The sequence below is a fragment of the Papio anubis genome, chromosome 14 (assembly GCF_008728515.1).
Source record: "Papio anubis isolate 15944 chromosome 14, Panubis1.0, whole genome shotgun sequence".
Classification (NCBI taxonomy): domain Eukaryota; kingdom Metazoa; phylum Chordata; class Mammalia; order Primates; family Cercopithecidae; genus Papio; species Papio anubis.
This window is the reverse complement of record NC_044989.1, coordinates 40,327,564-40,345,673: the sequence shown is the minus strand read 5'-3', so window position 1 is coordinate 40,345,673 and position 18,110 is coordinate 40,327,564. Positions and strand designations below refer to the sequence as shown.

Sequence of the window (18,110 nt, the reverse complement as noted above, 5' to 3'; positions counted from 1 at the left end):
ATCTCAGGTAATGGGATCCTAGTTTTCTTTTCTCAGAACTTCTTTGCATCAAATTCTGTAATATCTCTGGTAATGTCCAACTTTTCCTGCCTTGGCCACATCTGGCATGCAAGATGACAGAGTCACCTCCTCCAGAAGTTTCTTATCATTTCATGTAGTTCATTAAGTTCTTCCTATGGCTGAAACTTTAATCTGAAATGGCAGTTTCCTGTTGCCATCACCTCTTCCCAAGACTTGAAATTAATGCAGTTAGAACAAGAGAATGTTCAAAAACTCTGGGAATTTCTACACTGGCCTGTCCATTCCTACTTTCTAAGAAACTATCTCACTTTACATGACCCTTCTTTTCCTAAATCAAACCAGAATGCTTAGAATCCACTCTCTACTGATGCCCCTGAGGACAGTTCTAAAACTTAGGTCTACAGCGAAAAGCAGCTTTAAGCCCTAAAGAACTTTTCTTTGAAGTCAGTTGGAGGCTTTGAAGTCAAGGCTTTGACTTCAGGGGCAGTAAGAAGAATTAATCTAGCCCTGGGAGTTTGCCTGCAGCTTTTACATGGGCTTGTGCAGCTGAGTGTGAAAATCTAAATTTGAAGCAGGATATATGGAAATTGAAAAAGTCATCTGATCCACAACCTAATACCAATATTTCAGAGATCTCATTAGTGGTGGACATTAAGTGTTGGAGGTGCTTTTAGAATCTGCAGATCTTTACCTATTGTTTCCAGACCTTGCCTCATTGAAAGGCCCTTGTTTGGGCCTATGATCTCATTCCCCCTTGGTCTTCCAGTCATATGACAAGATAACACTCTAAATATTAGCACTGTCCTGTTTCTTCCCCTCTAGCTTATTTCTACCTGCATCTTGAAATTATACATTGAACCCCTTTTCTACTCAAAACCCACATATATCTAATAAATTCCATCATTATGTATTCCAGTTGAATGAAAAATGAGAAGTACCCCAGAAGGGGGAAACTGGACGATATCAACATGAATAGTTTAATAAATTAAGTATTCTGGCTCAATATGGAGAGAAGAATGTATGTTTGATCCCCCAAAACTTCTAAGATGTACAACTATAGAGTTCTCTAATTAAAATTATGTATCAGTCGGTATACCTATTTAATATTACTCCTCTAATCATATTATGCTCAGCACATAATAGACTTAATAAGACACAAGCCTTTTTAAGGAAGCCAAACTATGAAAATTCTGACAGTTGAAAATGTTTTCATCACTTCAGTATGTAGGCTGGAGGAACAAAGCCCCTTCAAATTCAGCTTCACTTTATAATTGAGAAGCCTGAGAGAGAGGAGAAAGGCCTTGCCCAAGTTTAGATGACAAGCATATGGCAGGGGTGGCACTGAATCCTGAATTTCATGATTCCCAGGTCAGTTATGGGTAGCTCTTGGTAGAGGCAAATAGCAAGTGAATCTGGAAGTCAGCTGAACCGGGAGTTCAATGAGAACCCCGTAGGCCTAGGTTAACCCTAGGTTATCCAAACAGTTGCTGTGATGATGGCCTACCTTTGCAAAACCTGAAGGTGTACATAACATTCTCCCCTTCAGACTGCTCAGGAAATAAATGTAGTAAGCATATCCCCAGGTGTTGTATTACTTGACCCTCAGACAAACCTGTAACATAGAGCAGGTACTATTACCACCATTTTACATGGGGAAAAACTGGAGAAATGGCCTACTCAAGGCTATATTGTTGGCACTAATTGGCTTCACAACCAAGACACCTGCCACTATACCTTCTGATGTTCCATGATGCTTCCGGAAGCGGTACCTTGAAGGACCTTGGTATAACATTTAAGATACCTGTAGGAATCTGGCTGTACTCACTACCATGGGGCTTGTGGTTTGTTAACATAGTTTGGTTTGGCTCATGAAATACTCGCTCATCTCTGAGCAATGATCTCCATCAGTAACCTCCACCAGAACTCCCTTCTGTGACCTACCTAGGGGTGACCTATGACCATTTAATCCCCAAACTAACATTGCTTGTGATGTGTGCATCTGGTTTTAATGTTTAGCTTACTAATTCCACAGAGCTCTGATAGCAAATCAATGCAATCCATTCTGCTGATTTTTCTGCCTGTCCTTTTGCTAGGCCAACCTGTCTTCAGGAAGGTTCATGCTAGAGAACATCCGATTCTCTCTACTGTAATCACCATTACAGGTACTCATTTCATCATGATCTTGAAAACCAAAGCCTCCAAGAGTTCTTTAATCTTAAAGACATTAGAGTCATGCATTTTAGCCCCTCTCCTCTCTAAAACATTGCTAAATATTGCTGCAGCTTCTCTGGCAGCCAGTGGTACGGTGGATCACAACAAAACACAACCACGTGAGGGCAGAAAAGGAGCACTGAGGAGGGGCCAGCACCGGCCTGCAGAGAAGACTGATCCCATGGCCTCTCTCTCCTGAGTTTCAATATATTCCAGATTTCTTGCAAATATTTCATCTCACACATCAGTTTTTATCCCAAGTATAATGAAGTTTCTTTATCAGAGATGGGGATTCTCTCTGTCACTCAAGCTGGAGTGCAATGGTGGAATCAGTCACAGCCCACTGCAGCTTCAACCTCCTGGGCCCAAGGGATGCTCGCACCTCAGCCTCCTCAGTAGCTAGGACTATAGGTGTGCACCACCATGCCCAGCTACTTTTTGTACTTTTTGTAGAGATGGGGTCTCACCATGTGGCCCAGGCTGGTCTGGAACTCCTGGACTCAAGCAATCCACCCGCCTCTGCCTCACAAAGTGTTAGGATTACAGGAATGAGTCACAGTGCCCAACCATGAAGTTTCTTTTAAAGCTGAGCTGCATTTCTTCCCAGAGCTGCCCTTGCTGCCCCCAGGCAACATGGTGTTAGCCAGATATGCACAGATGATAGTACATCTGTGGGGTTTCTCCATAGGGGAAATAAATGACATTGACAGGGTGACTAGAGGATTACACAGCTGTCCCAGATCTATTATAGGTTTAGAGCCCAAATATCATCATTAGAGATAATATTTGGGTCTATATCATCAGTCACTTTAGCCTCCAATCAAAGAGGCCAGCCACGTGCTAAAAATTGTCAAAAGAGACCTCTGCTTTCTGACTTGTCAGGCTAGTTCTGAGTGGAGGATCAAAATGATCTGGAGCAAACTGTCCCACCACTGGCCTTGTACGCTTCTCTAAATTCTACATTGTTTGTACAGTTTTAAAATGTGACTCCGTTAAAGACTCTCAGCAGTGTCCCCTGAGGTAAAGATCTTGATAATGAGATGGACCTTACGGGTTGTTTTGTTTTCACACTCCCAGCGCTTCATCTCTTACACTGACACTGCTTCAAAATGCAGCTTGAACCAGAGAGCATTAGAAACAGCTTTCTCAAAATGCTGCTTTTCCCAGATGCCAGGTACCTATAAGCTTTCATTATTTGCTATTGTTTGCGAAATCAATTACTCAGGAGAAGGGAGATCCCCCACTGGTGATTCTACTCTAGGATTGTTTTATGTCCTGTCAGTATTGATTTTAACAGTAGCTGTTAATTATGCATTTGATCAAAAGTTGTTTGGATTGGTTAAGACTGTGATGTTATGTAATCCATTCCCAACTTCTCAATAAAATATGGCGAATTTTAAAAGTGTGCATGTACACTCAGGAGGAGAAAGAGTATATTTTCCATCTGAGAAACAAAACTGAAACCACAGCATGTTATCTCACTCTGCAGAAGTAAAGAAATGAAACTGACCTCAACCATAGTAAAATGATCCGCTTTTGATCCAATGCCCAAAGAGAAAAGGAAACAAAATAGATGATTAAAATTTTACAAATGCTGTTAAACCATTTCCCTATTCAACAGAAAGTATCTAAAGACAGAAAACAGTTCTGTTAAAAACTAGACTTAGCTCTCATTTTTACCAGTCAAAAATCGAGACCATAAATTTGAATTTATCAGTATAACTGTAGAGCAATAATAGAATCTATACAGCTGCCATTTCTCAGTTACCTACAAATAAAAGTTTATAATACTTAAGTCAAAACGACCCTGACCCTTCCATGACCCTATACCATTGTACTTTGATTTCTCTCTGCCTGAAATGAACCTCCTCATTCCACCACCTCCCAGCCATCCTTACCATCACCTTCACCAGGCAATCTTCTACATGTGCTTCAAGGTCAACTTCAAATAACTCCTCTTTCCTGAAGCTTCCTTAAGGGAAGGAAGGCTTCCTTCCCTGACTCTCTTTAGGCCAACTGAGTTGTTCCCCAACCCTGGTCCCCTAGTCCTTATCATGCCTAGAAGTTGTCCATCGTATATTCCTGTCCCTATTACATCATAAGTTCCTGGAAAGTAGAGGGGGAACTGCTGACAAGGTATGGAGTACAATGACATGTGCTCAATGAAAATAGGATCCTTTTTTTATAGGTCAAGCAACTAAGAGGCTTTATTAACAGTGAGTTGGAGAGTCACACAGCAAATACTTACTGAGCACCTACTATATTCCATATAGTGTAACAGGTGCCAGAGGATGCAAGGACGGTTCAAAGCAAAACGAAACTTACTGTTCTATCTCAGTGAGTTTATGTGCTGGATATTTATATGTAAAGATAATTAAAAATTTAAAAAACAGTATATGAAAATGTCCATGCTTTATACATGCAACGAATATTAAGGAATTAATATAAGGTTAGAGTGGTAGTTCTTAAATCTCTTCACTCATCAATAGGGAGTTATTTCATACCAGAAGTGGTGGGGTTTTGAAAGATAAGTAAGATTTAACCAAATGAAAATTGTGAAGCTTTTCCAGGTGAATACACAAAGGGATAAAAGTGTGGAATTAAGAAATCCAAGTCCCTTTGAAGCAAGAGTGTAGCAAATGATAGAAACAGTGTGCCTTACTGTTTTTTAGGTTAATATGAAATAAGTTAACATCATATTTCCTTAATTTTTGTCATTCCCATACCACTTTGGTTGCATACTAACTATGCTATTTACTTAATGTAATTTTTAAAAATTGCCTCATGTTTATACTTTACTAAGTTTGTTGTTGTTTTTGTTTTTTTGTGTGTTTTTTTGACGGAGTCTCACTCTGTCGCCCAGGCTGGAGTGCAGTGGTGGGATCTCGGCTCACTGCAAGCTCCACCTCCCTGGTTCACGCCATTCTCCTGCCTCGGCCTTCAGAGTAGCTGGGACTACAGGTGCCCGCCATCACACCCGGCTAGTTTTTTTTTTTTTTTTTTTTTTTTTTTTTTGTATTTTTAGTAGAGACAGGGTTTCACTGTGTGAGCCAGGATGGGATGGTCTCGATCTGCTGACCTCATGATCCGCCCACCTCGGCCTCCCAAAGTGCTGAGATTACAGGCGTGAGCCACCGTGCCTGGCCACTAAGTTTGTTTTTAAAAGAAAACTTTAAGTCACTAACACAGGAAAACTAGTATCATTTGCCACAAATAGAAAGTAAAATTAAAAAAAAATTTACAATGGAACAAAAGTTATTAAATTGTAGCTAGATAATGGCAAATGCTCTATACCTGAGAACTATTGTGACTATCTATCTTAAAATGTACAAGTCCAGATATTAGAAACTAGTTACAGACATAAGAGCACCAAATTAAGCATTTCTTCCTGATCAGAAGGACTGAAGGATTTTTGGAAAAGAAAGAACCTTTTCACTCACTGTATGATTTGACTTCATTTACTTAATGCACGTCCAGTTATTTAATACCATGATCAAAACCAATTCAGTTTTGAGAAATGCCACGCTTAACAATGCTACCATATCACCTTTGTTTTGTAATTTCTCTATTTTTTTCTATGCAGATTGCCTTGAGTCCCATTAAAAGCAACTTGTCATTTATAAGTAAACTACAAAAAGAAGGCTGTAATAAATATTCTCCCCCAATAGCTTCAGTTTAAATAGGTGTCCAAGTTGTAATATTCCTTCTGAGAAAACCATTCTTGTTCTGTGTAAGTCTTCAACTCATCCACGTTCAGCCAAAGGTTCGAACAAAGATGCTAGCATAAACTACTGCTACGAAAACTACCAATAACATTATCCTGTTCAAGGATCAGAAAGCAGTGGTAATCAAAATTATTAATTTCAGTGCTGGGTAAATTGCACTTCATGTATCTCAGTCAACTCTCTTGACTAGACACACATAATTTTGCAAGGACAAATCTTGGAGAACCAGAACCCTTTGCCCTCCCTTGGGTCGTAACTTCCCAATCCTACTATAAAAAAATATTACCACTTTTATCCTTGTCCCTCTCCTTTGCCTCTGCTAACATTCAGCAGCTTCTGGCCATCCAAAATCATTTATTTTTAGCCTTTGTCTAATTTCTTTGGTGTCCTGTAATCGCTGAGGCTAGGAAAGCAGATTTTAAAATGGGCTTTTAGGAAGACACTATAAAATATATACTAAAGAATTAATCAATATGCTACATTCCGCTTTTGCCTTTCGGTTTTGACCTTTGAAATAGTAAATGCTGGCAGTGCCTCTAGCCCATTCACTCCCTGCCCTCAGTGAGCAGCTAGCCTAGGAGGAACCATTCCCTGCACCAGTTGCTAAAGCAATAATGGAGCCACCATAGCACGGTCCGAGGCCATGGGTCTTTGGAGGTAATGGGAGGTATGGACTTCTACAGAAGCTAATGTTTGAGTGCACCAGGCAGGAAGCCAGGACCAAACATCCCTTTTATTGGATGTCTCTTCAGTCAACAGCCCCCTGTTGGAGACACTTTGTCCAGAGGTCCTAGAAATGAGGCCATCAGGGCTGAGGTCTTTCCATATCACTGACACTGTTTCATTGGAGACAATGTTCCTTCCACTTAAATCTAAGAAGTAGTAGCTTGTCTAGTCTCAGCATTCTAGGCCTAAAGGATAAGGGTAATTATAGGACCAGTGTTTGTCCTTCTTATGTGCATGGCCTTTTCAGTCTGGGATTTATCCTAATGACCTTCACACAGAGAGAGCCAACTGTGAGCTTCCCCTCATTAATGGGCTCTTGTAACCATTAACATTTTCTCAGCACCCACTATCCTCTCCTGGACTGTAAGCTACATGGTGGTTCTGGAAATAATTATGCTCACATGGTCAGTGAGTATTTTAACTCCCGAAAGGCCTCACCCTCACCCTCCCTGTTTACTTTAAGATTAACATGGACAAGGTTTTCCTAACAAATTTTGGCTTTGCACCAGATAGAAGCAGCACTGGAGCCCAAGCATCCCACAGAAACATGAAATGGATGTTTTGCTGTTTAACTTGCAACAGGGTCTCTTGGCAAGAGGGAGGCTAAAGTCAGAATTTCCTATTCCCCATCTCTTTGGACCTCAGGCATTTTCTGTTGTCCCTAGAAAGTAGAGAGGAAGAGGCCAGACTCCACCATCTCTCAGGGTCACTCTAGCACTTTCAATTGTGTTTCCCTGTGGTCACGTCCTGAAAGAATGTGTACAAACAGCCAACTGAGCCAGTGTCACAGGGAACAGCTGGGTGACTCCCTTAACATAGACAACGTACAGGCAGTCTTTTCTCAGTGACATACCCCATACATTACTTTTCCTCAATTGCACTTTTGCATGAGCTTAGATTGTGAGACATTATTATAATCACTTGCTGTCACAGTGATATGCTGCCTTACATGCCAAGTGTCTGTCCGGCTCTTCCCTCCAGCATCATGACCTCACCCAGGGCGCTTTAATAGGTCATTAGGGCTTCCTTCCCCCTTGGCTTTCCTATGGCAGGATCCAGGGATTTTCAAATGAAACAGAACACAGTGCTCACTCTCTGATACTCCCATTTCACAGATGAATATGATGACAAGCAGCCACTGACCAGCAAAGAGGAAGAGGAGAGACGCATTGCAGAAATGGGACGCCCCATCCTGGGAGAGCACACCAAGTTGGAAGTGATCATTGAAGAATCCTATGAATTCAAGGTGTGCTCACCAACACTGCCCACCAGGAGCCAGGCTCATCTTGGGACAGAAACTGTTCATGGTGTTGGCCGAAGCTATAAGGTCCATCTGGAAAGAATGGTAGATGTAATTTCAGGAACAGGCTCATGAATTGAGAGCCTTTGGAGCCAAATTGGAATTATAGAGTTAGTCAGGAACCAAGGAGTCCTGTAAACCAAACAGCATCAGAACCAGGGCCCAGCAGGAGGCATCCATGACTGCACAAGATCAGAGGTGCCCCAAAGGGAAGGTTTAATCTGAGGGGATAGCAAGGAAGATGCAAAGGTGGATCCTAAGAGATTGTTATGTGTGGAAGAAACCAACTTCTATTTCAAAATGCTAATAAATCTGTCAGAGCAAGGCATTCACACTGCTGAAAATTAGGGGAGAGGGGTTTGTTTTGGATGGGGATAGTAATGTCTCCCTATGGAACATCCCATTGACAAGCTCTCATTTATATGTAATCATCCTCTTCAGATCCAAGCACATTTAGTACAGTCAATATACCGAAGGTATAGTGCCTGCAACCAGAGTTTACAGTTGAGCTGATGAAATTGGATTCCCAGTTCTCTAGATGATAAAAGTCATTTTTGCAGAAGTTGAATGTGTGGGTCTCGAGATGGAGCTTAAGACTTTGAAGTGAAATTTCCTGTTGATCCTTAGCTGCTCCCTCTGTCCCTGTGTCCCCTCCCATCACTTCTCCCCTACATGGTTCTAGCATCTGGGAAGACCATAGGGGGAGAAACACTTTAGTTCTGCAGTGGGATATGAAAGGTGCATCCCCTCTCTTGCTTTCCAGAATTACAAACCCAGAGCACAGCAGTATTTTACCTGCTTACTTTTCAAAAGCAGACACTGTTCCTGTTTGAAACACCAGAATGAAAGTTTCAAAAGAGAGAATCAGACCACCAATTTAGAAGTTTCAGATTTTATCTGGACTTCTCATAATAGTCCCCTCTTTTCCTTTAGCTGGATCCATTAATTATTTTTTAATTTAGTTCACAAACGGAGGTGCCTGATAGGAGACAGGTGGAAAACAAAATGTCTTTGAAATTAAAGTGGAATATTTTAAGATAAAAATGCAATTAAACTTTAGGCCACTGAGAATCTATCTGTTAACTCTTCTTTCACACATTTCCATCGGAGGAGGGGGTCGGGGGGTAAACACTGGAACCAATGCTTTCTAGGCAGATCCCAATCATTAGACCCCCACCGTATGACACAGAACTTGGCTTGGTGCACAACCATGCCTGGAATGTGCACAAGTTCCCTGCAATTCCAGAAGTCCGGGAATCTGACTGTCCATTTCTGGTGATCCATCTACTCATCTTTTCTCCATGTGTTCAACCTCACTCTTCCTCATTCACCTTCTTTTCATTTGGAATCAGAGAGCCTGGTGCCATTTTCTGCAGCAGAGATTCTAGGGGTTGGTATTCCTGAAGCAAGCTTGCCCCTGCCCTTTGCCTGGGTTATCCTGGGGAATTGTGTGTTCTCTCCCTTATGGGATAATCCCCAACCTTCCCCTTCCATGCACCCATGACAGGAAGAGCAATCGTAGTGACTTCCTATAAGAAGCATTAAGTTAAATAAGGCAGGGCACAGTCTTCCAGGCAGCAAAGCTTTTTTGGGTCCAAAGTCCTTTCTGGTAACCACTACAATGATCTGACCATTTGAAAGTCCCCCGAGTCTCCACATGAAACCAGTTGCTTGGGGTACTTATCCTTGTAGGATAGCTTCCATAGACTATTTCCTGTCATCTCTTCAAAGTTCATCAGTGTAGTTACCATTAATACCTATAGGGCACGTTAGGGGCATGTTTTAGAACTGCCCTTAAGTATCAGCTTTGATTTTATATTATTTAAGAAATTTCTTTTACTAGAACATAGGTATTTTAAAGAACTTACTCAGAGCTCCCAGAACTGTGCTAGAGACCCAAATCTGGGTGATACCTTACAATGGCCCACTCTTCTTTACCCACTGAGTTCTTGTTTACGATGGTGTGACTGAGGACCTGGTTTTAGTAACACCCATGGCTGAGGGTGAGGTTTTCACAAGCCTTTGAAAATCTAGTGCAGTGAAAAACTGGTCACTAGCATTCAGGAACCTCCTAGGTAAATACAGACAATAGTGTCCAAGTTCAGGTGTCTGAACTCTATCTTTATTCACTCCCATTTTTCCTATAGGTCAAGGAAGGATACATACACAAATTAAGTCCTAGGAAGAACCCTGGCTATACTATAATCCCCCAGGGTTAACATGAACTACAGTTTAAAATCTACCCTGGGTTTTACACACAAAAGTTTAGTTTATCTTAAAAAGTTGTTCTTTAGCAGCTATTTCTTGCGGAAAGTCTGTGTTCAATGTTAGAGAAGTTTATCTGTTCAATTTGTGTTTCCCAGGTGATGGGATACTCCATCATGGATTCAGCACCAAGAGTGCCTCTTTGGAGAGAACTGTCCCAAGTTTCCATTATATAAGGAATAATGGAAGTCATTTCTTACTATATTCTACAAGGCATTTTGAATTTGTATCAGTGAGGATGGTCAGAGTACTTGATGAGATGTGGCTGAGTTGAGAGAGGAAAGATGGATGCTGATTATATGCTTCAAGTTATGGTGGCCAAGAGCAGTGATGGTTACAGCTGTTATCAGGGGCACCAGCAGTTCTAGACACAAAGCTAGAAGCCAAAAGCTCATCACCCTAAGGACATACAATTCAGCCAAGAATAATGTCACGAATACAGAGTGAGCCAGTTGGAGATGGGCCCTTTCATGCTTATTATTGTCTCAATGTTTCAAGTCTGTTCCAATGACTCTTATTGAGCAAACATACTTGATATTATGATTTGGCTTTGGCCTTAATACAAGCCCTTTGGATAGCATTTTGCTTACTCCCAGTTAACTGAAAATGTGCTCTCTTAAACCACAGTCAACTCAGGTACATTGCATAAAACACATACAGATTTTGACCTATGGCAAATAATGTGTTTTCTGCCTCTTTGCAATTAGTGGAAATTCGAGGATGCTCTGACAGTAAGTGTGGATGTTTGGTAGACTAGTCACTGTGGTAGTTTCTTGGGAAGAACAGCCTTAGTGTCTTGGAAATGACCCTTCTCCCTGTAGTTGCCATGACTGTGGTAGTGCTTTCAGTGCATCTGCTTACTTAGTTTTCTAGTGAACGTTTGGCTGCTCCTGTTGTTACATCAACTGAATTTAGAAAGCTAGAGAGTGCTGATTGTACAAAACAAGGGTGCTTAAAAAGTTCCAAAGAAAAATAAGGGGTATGCAGCACAGTGCCAGTAAAGCAGGGTAGATTTAGGGCAAGGTAAACTGCAATGTGCCCTATACCATAAGAACTGATCTTTTCTTCTTGTCTTTTTGTCTATTCTTGTTTGCAATAGGAATAAGGTGAACATGGGATTCTCTAACAGGCAAGAGGCTGACAAAATAGTACCCAGAGAAAAATCTATTTATTAATGACCATGCAGCAGGCAACCTGGAGACTCCATTATCTGGCTACATTTCATTGATAAACAAAAAACAATAGTAATATTTCTTGGTTTCATAATGTGTTTGTCACTTCGCCAGCTATTCGCAGATATGTAGTGCTGAATAGGGCATATATTAATTCACTTGCAGATGAAACACTACTGATGAAACCAGTAGAGAAGCAAGTTGGTAAAGCATTTGGGGGGATGGATGGGCTTTTGCAGCCTCTGCTATTCTAAACACTGAGGCTATTCTTCATTAGTCAGTGAAGGAGACTTGTATTTGCTACAAAGAAGTTTCCATTTCAGAATGTTTCCAACTAAAGACCATGCTTGTTTGCATAATCATAACAGTGTTTGATGTCAATACTGTTGTTCTGAGCCTAACATCTGCTACCCTTTATATAACTCTGGAGTTTCAAAATCAACAAGGTCTTAGATTTCCTGAGGCCTTAACAAACCCAGCATTTATTATATTATTCTTTTCAACCTTTCTAGAGTACCGTGGACAAACTCATTAAGAAGACAAACCTGGCCCTTGTGGTTGGGACAAACAGCTGGAGAGAACAGTTCATTGAAGCTATCACTGTCAGTGCTGGTGAGTGCCTTTCTCTGCATAAATTACAACTGACCAGTCTGAGCTGAGTTTTCCTACTGTGACTACTTGGTCTATGGCAAAGCACCAAAGGGCTTCCATGGCAAAATTAAGAGAGAAATAAGTGTATTTGTTACATGTATGCACATTTTAAAGACTAAATTGACTATCTAGATGAAGCAAATGTCTTCAAACATGACATTTTTCTCCATCTATATTGCATCTTTCTCTCTGGAAATAGACAAGATAAATTTAAAGCGTTTTGTGTCTCTAATTCATGAATAGCCAATCACTAGGCTTTGTCTGGAAAATTTCCTGTAAGCAGCGCAAAGGTGGCCAAGTGAAGATCAAGAAGAAAGCAGCAAAATCCTAGGTGGAAAGGGAAGACATTAAGACACTTGACCACGACCATCTGCATCATTTTACACTCTCTTCAACAACATTTAACAAATACATGTTTGCACTGGCTCTAGAAATAGAAATAGAATTACATTCTGTTTCTTTTTGCACAAGCAAAGTACAGAGTTTTATTTAGGAAGATCCTACAAAATGAAGTGTTTTTCAAACTCAAGTAGTCAGAAACCTGAGGGAATTAAATACAGAGAGAAGTGTCCTCTTCCTGTGTTGTCAAACCCTGTCCATTATTTGTTTGATTGTATAATGATAGAGGAAAGTCCCTCTTAAAGATTTATGAAAGCAATGCTGTCTTCAGATTTTTTTTTTCCTGTTCTTCTGCTCCATCTACACTAGCTCTCTTTAAAGATCCCTGCAGGCTCATCTTCTGCAGTTGCAACTAATTAACAAAGGTAGAGTTTCCTAAATAAGTAGTGATTCCCAAGCTGTAAAATTTGGAAACTGCATCACTATCATTTGGGCCATGATTTCTACCCCAACTCCCTCTTTCCAGTCTTCCACAGGGTAATTTGACACATCTCCCAAGTGCTGTGGGAACAGAGGGTAGTAAAAGTTTTATGCCTGTTTGTTATTAGTGCTGTTTATAATCTTGCTTTGGTTTCTTGCAATTGGGTATACAGTGGGAATTTATGAATATTAAATCATGGGTAACTGCTCAGGAGAGTGGATTTGGAATTTGCATATAAGCTCTAATAGAAGGAGGGGTAAACTCCCTTTTATTTCTTATGTTTTTCTATAAATCTAAGATTAATATGTGAGGCATGAACTATACTCCCTTTTCACAGACAGAACTAAGCAGACAAAAATCGCTAGAATAAGAAACTGCTGACGAAGCCAATAGTAGAAAACATTAAAAATAAACAAACTCTTTTATGGGCCTTGACATGTTAGAATTGAAACATTAAAAGCATCCTAAGCCTTATAGTGAACCATTTCTAATAATTTCTAGGTTTTTGTAGCTGCAGGTATATGAGCGTCTGTATAACAACCATAAGCTGGTCATCATTCCTTCGTTTTTCTATGTCAACTATTGTTCTTGGTGCAAGGCACATGACAGCCAATGAAACAAATACCCTTGCCCAAGTGGAGCTTACAGTCTACTGGAGGATACAGTAAATCAGATAGATACATTAAAATAAAGTGTATTTATGATGATAAGTTTGTCATGGAGGAAAGCAAAGCTGTGGAGGGGAACAGGAAATACGCATAGGGTCTGCAGTTTCAGAGAGATGGCCGAGATGACCCCATCGATAGACATATTAGGCCAAATTTGCTTTTCTAGCAGTGGAGTGGTTTACTCTGGTTCATTCACAGAGTTCTGTGACTCTCAAGAACAAGGAAACATTTTATGACCAGTCTATGGCAATAGAAAAGGGAAGCTTTAAACAGTGAGTGGGATTATGCTGCCAACAAGGCCAGTGTCATGTATTTGATTCTGGTGAGAATAGGTATACAGAGAAAGAACTATAAAGATGTCAATGCTGCCTTACTTCAAAGAGGTAGATTTCGACTTGCAAACACTTTCATATGTTGTGTTTCATGAAATCCTTTTAACGCTATAATTATCATTATCTTACTGAGGAAGAATCTGAGTCTGAGACAGGCAACATGTCCTTAGAACATAGCTCAGATCCTATATCTAACGAAGACTAGTCCAGTGTGCTATCTACTGCCCTTTAGAAAGAAGGAAATTCCAAAATGAGGAAAACTGCTCCCTACTCTCACAGAGAGACTGGCCACATCACATTACCTGCGGCCATGGTGTCATCATTTCACGATGGCACTAACTCCTGCCTAGATCTTTTGAAGAATTGTTAATAACTGAGATGCGAAGCCTCTCAAGTCTTCTTGTCATACAATATATTGTGCTTTATGTTTCTAAAAGACTGCTTGGAAATAAGGCACAATTGCTTAGAAATTCTCAGGCTGCCGGGTAAATCGACCTTATTTACAATTTTGAGAGACGACGTGCCAGAAAAACAAACCCATGTTTTAAAAGCACCAAATTATACTCAATTACATGAAGGGCAGTTTTAAAAGTTCATTATTTGTCATTATGATTAAATTTAAGTGTCTAAAGAATGTCAGTATTTTTAGGCTATTACATAGGCAATAAAATTTGTAAAGCAGCATTTATTGAAGTCAGACTTTCATTGGATTTTAAAATTTCATGGCTAAATAGTTGAGAGTCAGAAATATTTGCCTTATTACAAATATTAAATTGCTTTTAAAGGGCTCTGAGAGGTTCCTTTGCAATTTTCTGTGCAAAATTGATTCAATATATCTCACTAAACAAAAATAATAATTTTGTAAATAGGAGTTTGCTTTTCTTTCTCAGTAATTGTATTCAAACTGGTTTCAAAGTCAACCCTGTGGCAATCTTCTTGGTCCTCTGCTTTTTCTGAATTTCATAGCTCAGTACTTGGGCCTCGTATGACCATAATGATTCTGCAAACCCAGTTCTTATAATTCCATAGTTGAAGAGTTAAAGGATTTATGAGAATCCAGAGATTAGGAAGGGATTAAGCAGTTACATCCTGGCAGTTCTCCTCCTGTTTCTTCCTGGGTTGAACACTAGGAGCAGTGGGTTCTGCAGTTCAATGGCTGTTTGCAAGGCAAGTCCCGTACCATGAGGTGCTGTTAAGATGTGCCAGCAATATGCCCTTCTCCACGAAGCCTGCATTCACTGTCCAGTTGGAATTGTTCCCAAATCTCTCTCCTTCTACCAGGGCAGAATGGTGGGTTGACTTTAAAAAATTGTGTGCCAGCTGATATATCAAGGGAAATAGGTGTGTCAGAGAAAAGGGCAAACATTAGCTGGATAAAGGGAACCAGGATGCCGATGCCAGTTCCACGACCACCGTATTGTTCTTCACAACAGCTTTGGGCAGAGGTGAGGCGAAGGAGAGAATGACTGCAAGGCTGGCTTTAGAGACAGATGTGGGTTTGTGTTCCTGTCCTCCAAAACCTCCCTGGGCGACTCCAGGAAGATTACTACAACTCAAGATCTCAGTTTGCTCATATGTAAGGTAGAGATAACTGTGCTTCATTCATGGAGCTGCCATAAGGATTAATTTAAACAGTGTGCATTTTCACAAAGGCCATCTGTACATGGAAATACCAAAGTTGGTTGTTTGGGAGGCAAATCTATTATAGAACCTATAATAAAATATTACCAAATTTTGTGCAAATGCAGTTAATTCAATTTAATCACTGAAATGGCTATGGGACTAAAAACACACTGGTTAACTTCTTTCTTTCATTTTATAGATAAGAACACTGAGATTCAGAAAAACGATGTAACTACTTGCTCAAGAAGGAAAACTGTTAAGGGGCAGTGCCAGGGAAAAAATCAGCCCAACAGGCTCTCCGGCATGAAGGGTGCACTTGCTTGCTGTGCCTGAGGCCTGAGTGAACACACATGCACAAACACACATGTAGAACACATGTATACACAGGTACAGAGACATGCATGCATTGTGCAAACACACATGAATACAGACACACACAAATACACACAAATCAGGTACACGGATACACAAAATACACATACATAGACATTCACATTCACATTATATAGTAGGTATTTGTTTGGATATTGGAGCTGCAGCTTGAAATAGAAAAGGTTTTTTTCCTCAGTATTTGTTAGGTCTCCTTATAGTCTAGTACATAAGTTCCTTGGGGACAATGCCAGTCAGTTCCCTAAACAACAAAGGGAAGAATTTGTTTTCCTAGGTGCACCGATAGGCTTCTCCTGCCTAGTAATTTGTGACATTCTTTGAAGTCAACACACACCTCCCTGTTTTACCTAATATTAAATATCCAGCATTAAAGAGTTTCCTGAAATTGTTTTACTTTTGACATATTCATTTGCATATCAGATATAGTATGTATTGGCATCTTTATAATGAAAGAATACTCAAAAGTGAACCCCCCAAAAAAGTCCAGCAGTCTTGGTTTTGTCACTTACCAACTGTATAACCTTGGCAAAGAATTTAACATTTCTGATTTTTGGTTTCATCATCAGGAAAAGGAGAGAGTTGGACTAGTTTAGCTCTAAGATACCATCCAATACTGAAACGTGGGAGCTCTGTCGATGCCCATTATAGTCCTGCAGTAGCCTTGACGGGGATTGTGCTTCATGGCCCGTCTGATTTTGACAATGGAAAAGCACACTTTGCCCATCCCGTGACTTGCCTAAACTAAATATTCAGCACAATAGCAGCATACACTTCACTTCTGTTCTTCTAGAAGGAATGGGATGAGAGGAGAGTCAAAGTTTAGCCTCAAAGAAAGCCAAGTAAGATGATGATGATTCAGAAGTGCGTATCTTCCTGTTACATAATTGGAACTCAGGAACGCCAGTGGAATCTTCTACAATACAAGGGAAGATATTCAACACAAGGCCCAGCTGGTGCATGCAGCTGACCTGTCCACACTCACTACACTTTACAGCAAATTAAAGTGACCCAGTTCCAGCTAAATAAATAATAAGTAGAGGGCATGTCACCTTAGCCCACCAGTCCAATATGAACACTAGTTCAGTTTAAAGGATGCTTCTGTTATCGGTCCATCCACGCATGCTCTGTGGATTAATATCCTCAATTAAATTCTTTAATATACTGTCAACTCAGTGGTCCCCGGACAATAATTCACTTGACTAATTGGCAGCCTGAAGACTAATCTACTCTAAAACTCTTAATAAAAATGGTACCTCAAATGAGTTTCAAGGGATTGCCATGAAATCTGGTCTAAGCAGGAGTCTTTTCAGCATCTCGTCTGTTATTGAACATCATTACTATGGGCAATATTCTCATTACTTAACCCTTGTGATAACCTTAGGTCATCTGAAAATCCAATTTAAGCAGTTAAAAATTCTGCTAGGGCCGAGCACAGTGGCTCATGCCTGTAATCCCAACACTTTGGGAAGCCGAGGTGGATGGATCATGAAGTCAGGAGATCGAGACCATCCTGGCTAACAAGTTGAAACCCTGTCTCTACTAAAAATACAAAAAATTAGCCAGACATGGTGGCGGGTACCTGTAGTCCCAGCTACTTGGGAGGCTGAGGCAGAATGGCGTGAACCCAGGAGGCAGAGCTTGCAGTGAACTGAGACTGCACCACTGCACTCCAGCCTGGGCAACAGAGCAAGACTCCGTCTCAAAAAAAAAAAAAAAAACTCTGACTCACTTTTTGCTTAAATAATGTTACCATTTGGCTTCTATGACATGGCTGGTACTTTGTAGGCATTATTTCTGTTTTTCCCAGCTATATTCTGAGCTATGTCGTTTTTCCCAAAGGTTACAACAGTGGATCCTGAGGCCCAGACTGGTTACATAACTTGTGTAGGGTCACACAACTAGCAAGTGGTTAGCTGGAATATGAAACCCCATCATTGTGAGTCCAATGCCAGTAGGCTTTCAACTTGATCCTAGGTATTCCTCTTACAACTTTAGTTTAGGTCTCAAGAGCTCACATTTCAGATGAGTTAATTCAGGGCAAAAGGGATGAAGTTAACAAGTCTTTTAATCTCAGTTACACATGGGGAAGGTAAGGGTTTGGAAATGAGTGTGCAAGCCTGGGACAGAAGTGCAGAAAGATCAGGAAGAAGAGAATCAGTCCTAGAAAGCAGGCAGGCTCCATTACTGGATTTCCTAGAAAATCCAG

The 18,110-nt window shown here is 40.5% G+C and overlaps 1 protein-coding gene across 30 annotated transcripts in view; it reads left to right on the top strand.

Annotated features, from left to right (window-relative positions):
* SLC8A1 (solute carrier family 8 member A1) overlaps window positions 1-18,110 on the top strand; it is a 386,709-nt gene that overhangs the window by 326,930 nt on the left and 41,669 nt on the right. For 21 of the 30 annotated variants that reach the window (XM_009184063.4, XM_003908546.5, XM_009184065.4 and 18 more), the window contains 3 exons: window positions 2,115-2,183; window positions 7,799-7,929; window positions 11,933-12,032. In XM_009184063.4, the coding sequence (XP_009182327.1) occupies window positions 2,115-2,183; window positions 7,799-7,929; window positions 11,933-12,032 (300 nt within the window). The remainder of the gene's footprint in view (window positions 1-2,114; window positions 2,184-7,798; window positions 7,930-11,932; window positions 12,033-18,110) is intronic. The other 9 variants (XM_003908547.5, XM_031655122.1, XM_031655120.1 and 6 more) reach the window with 1 other exon arrangement.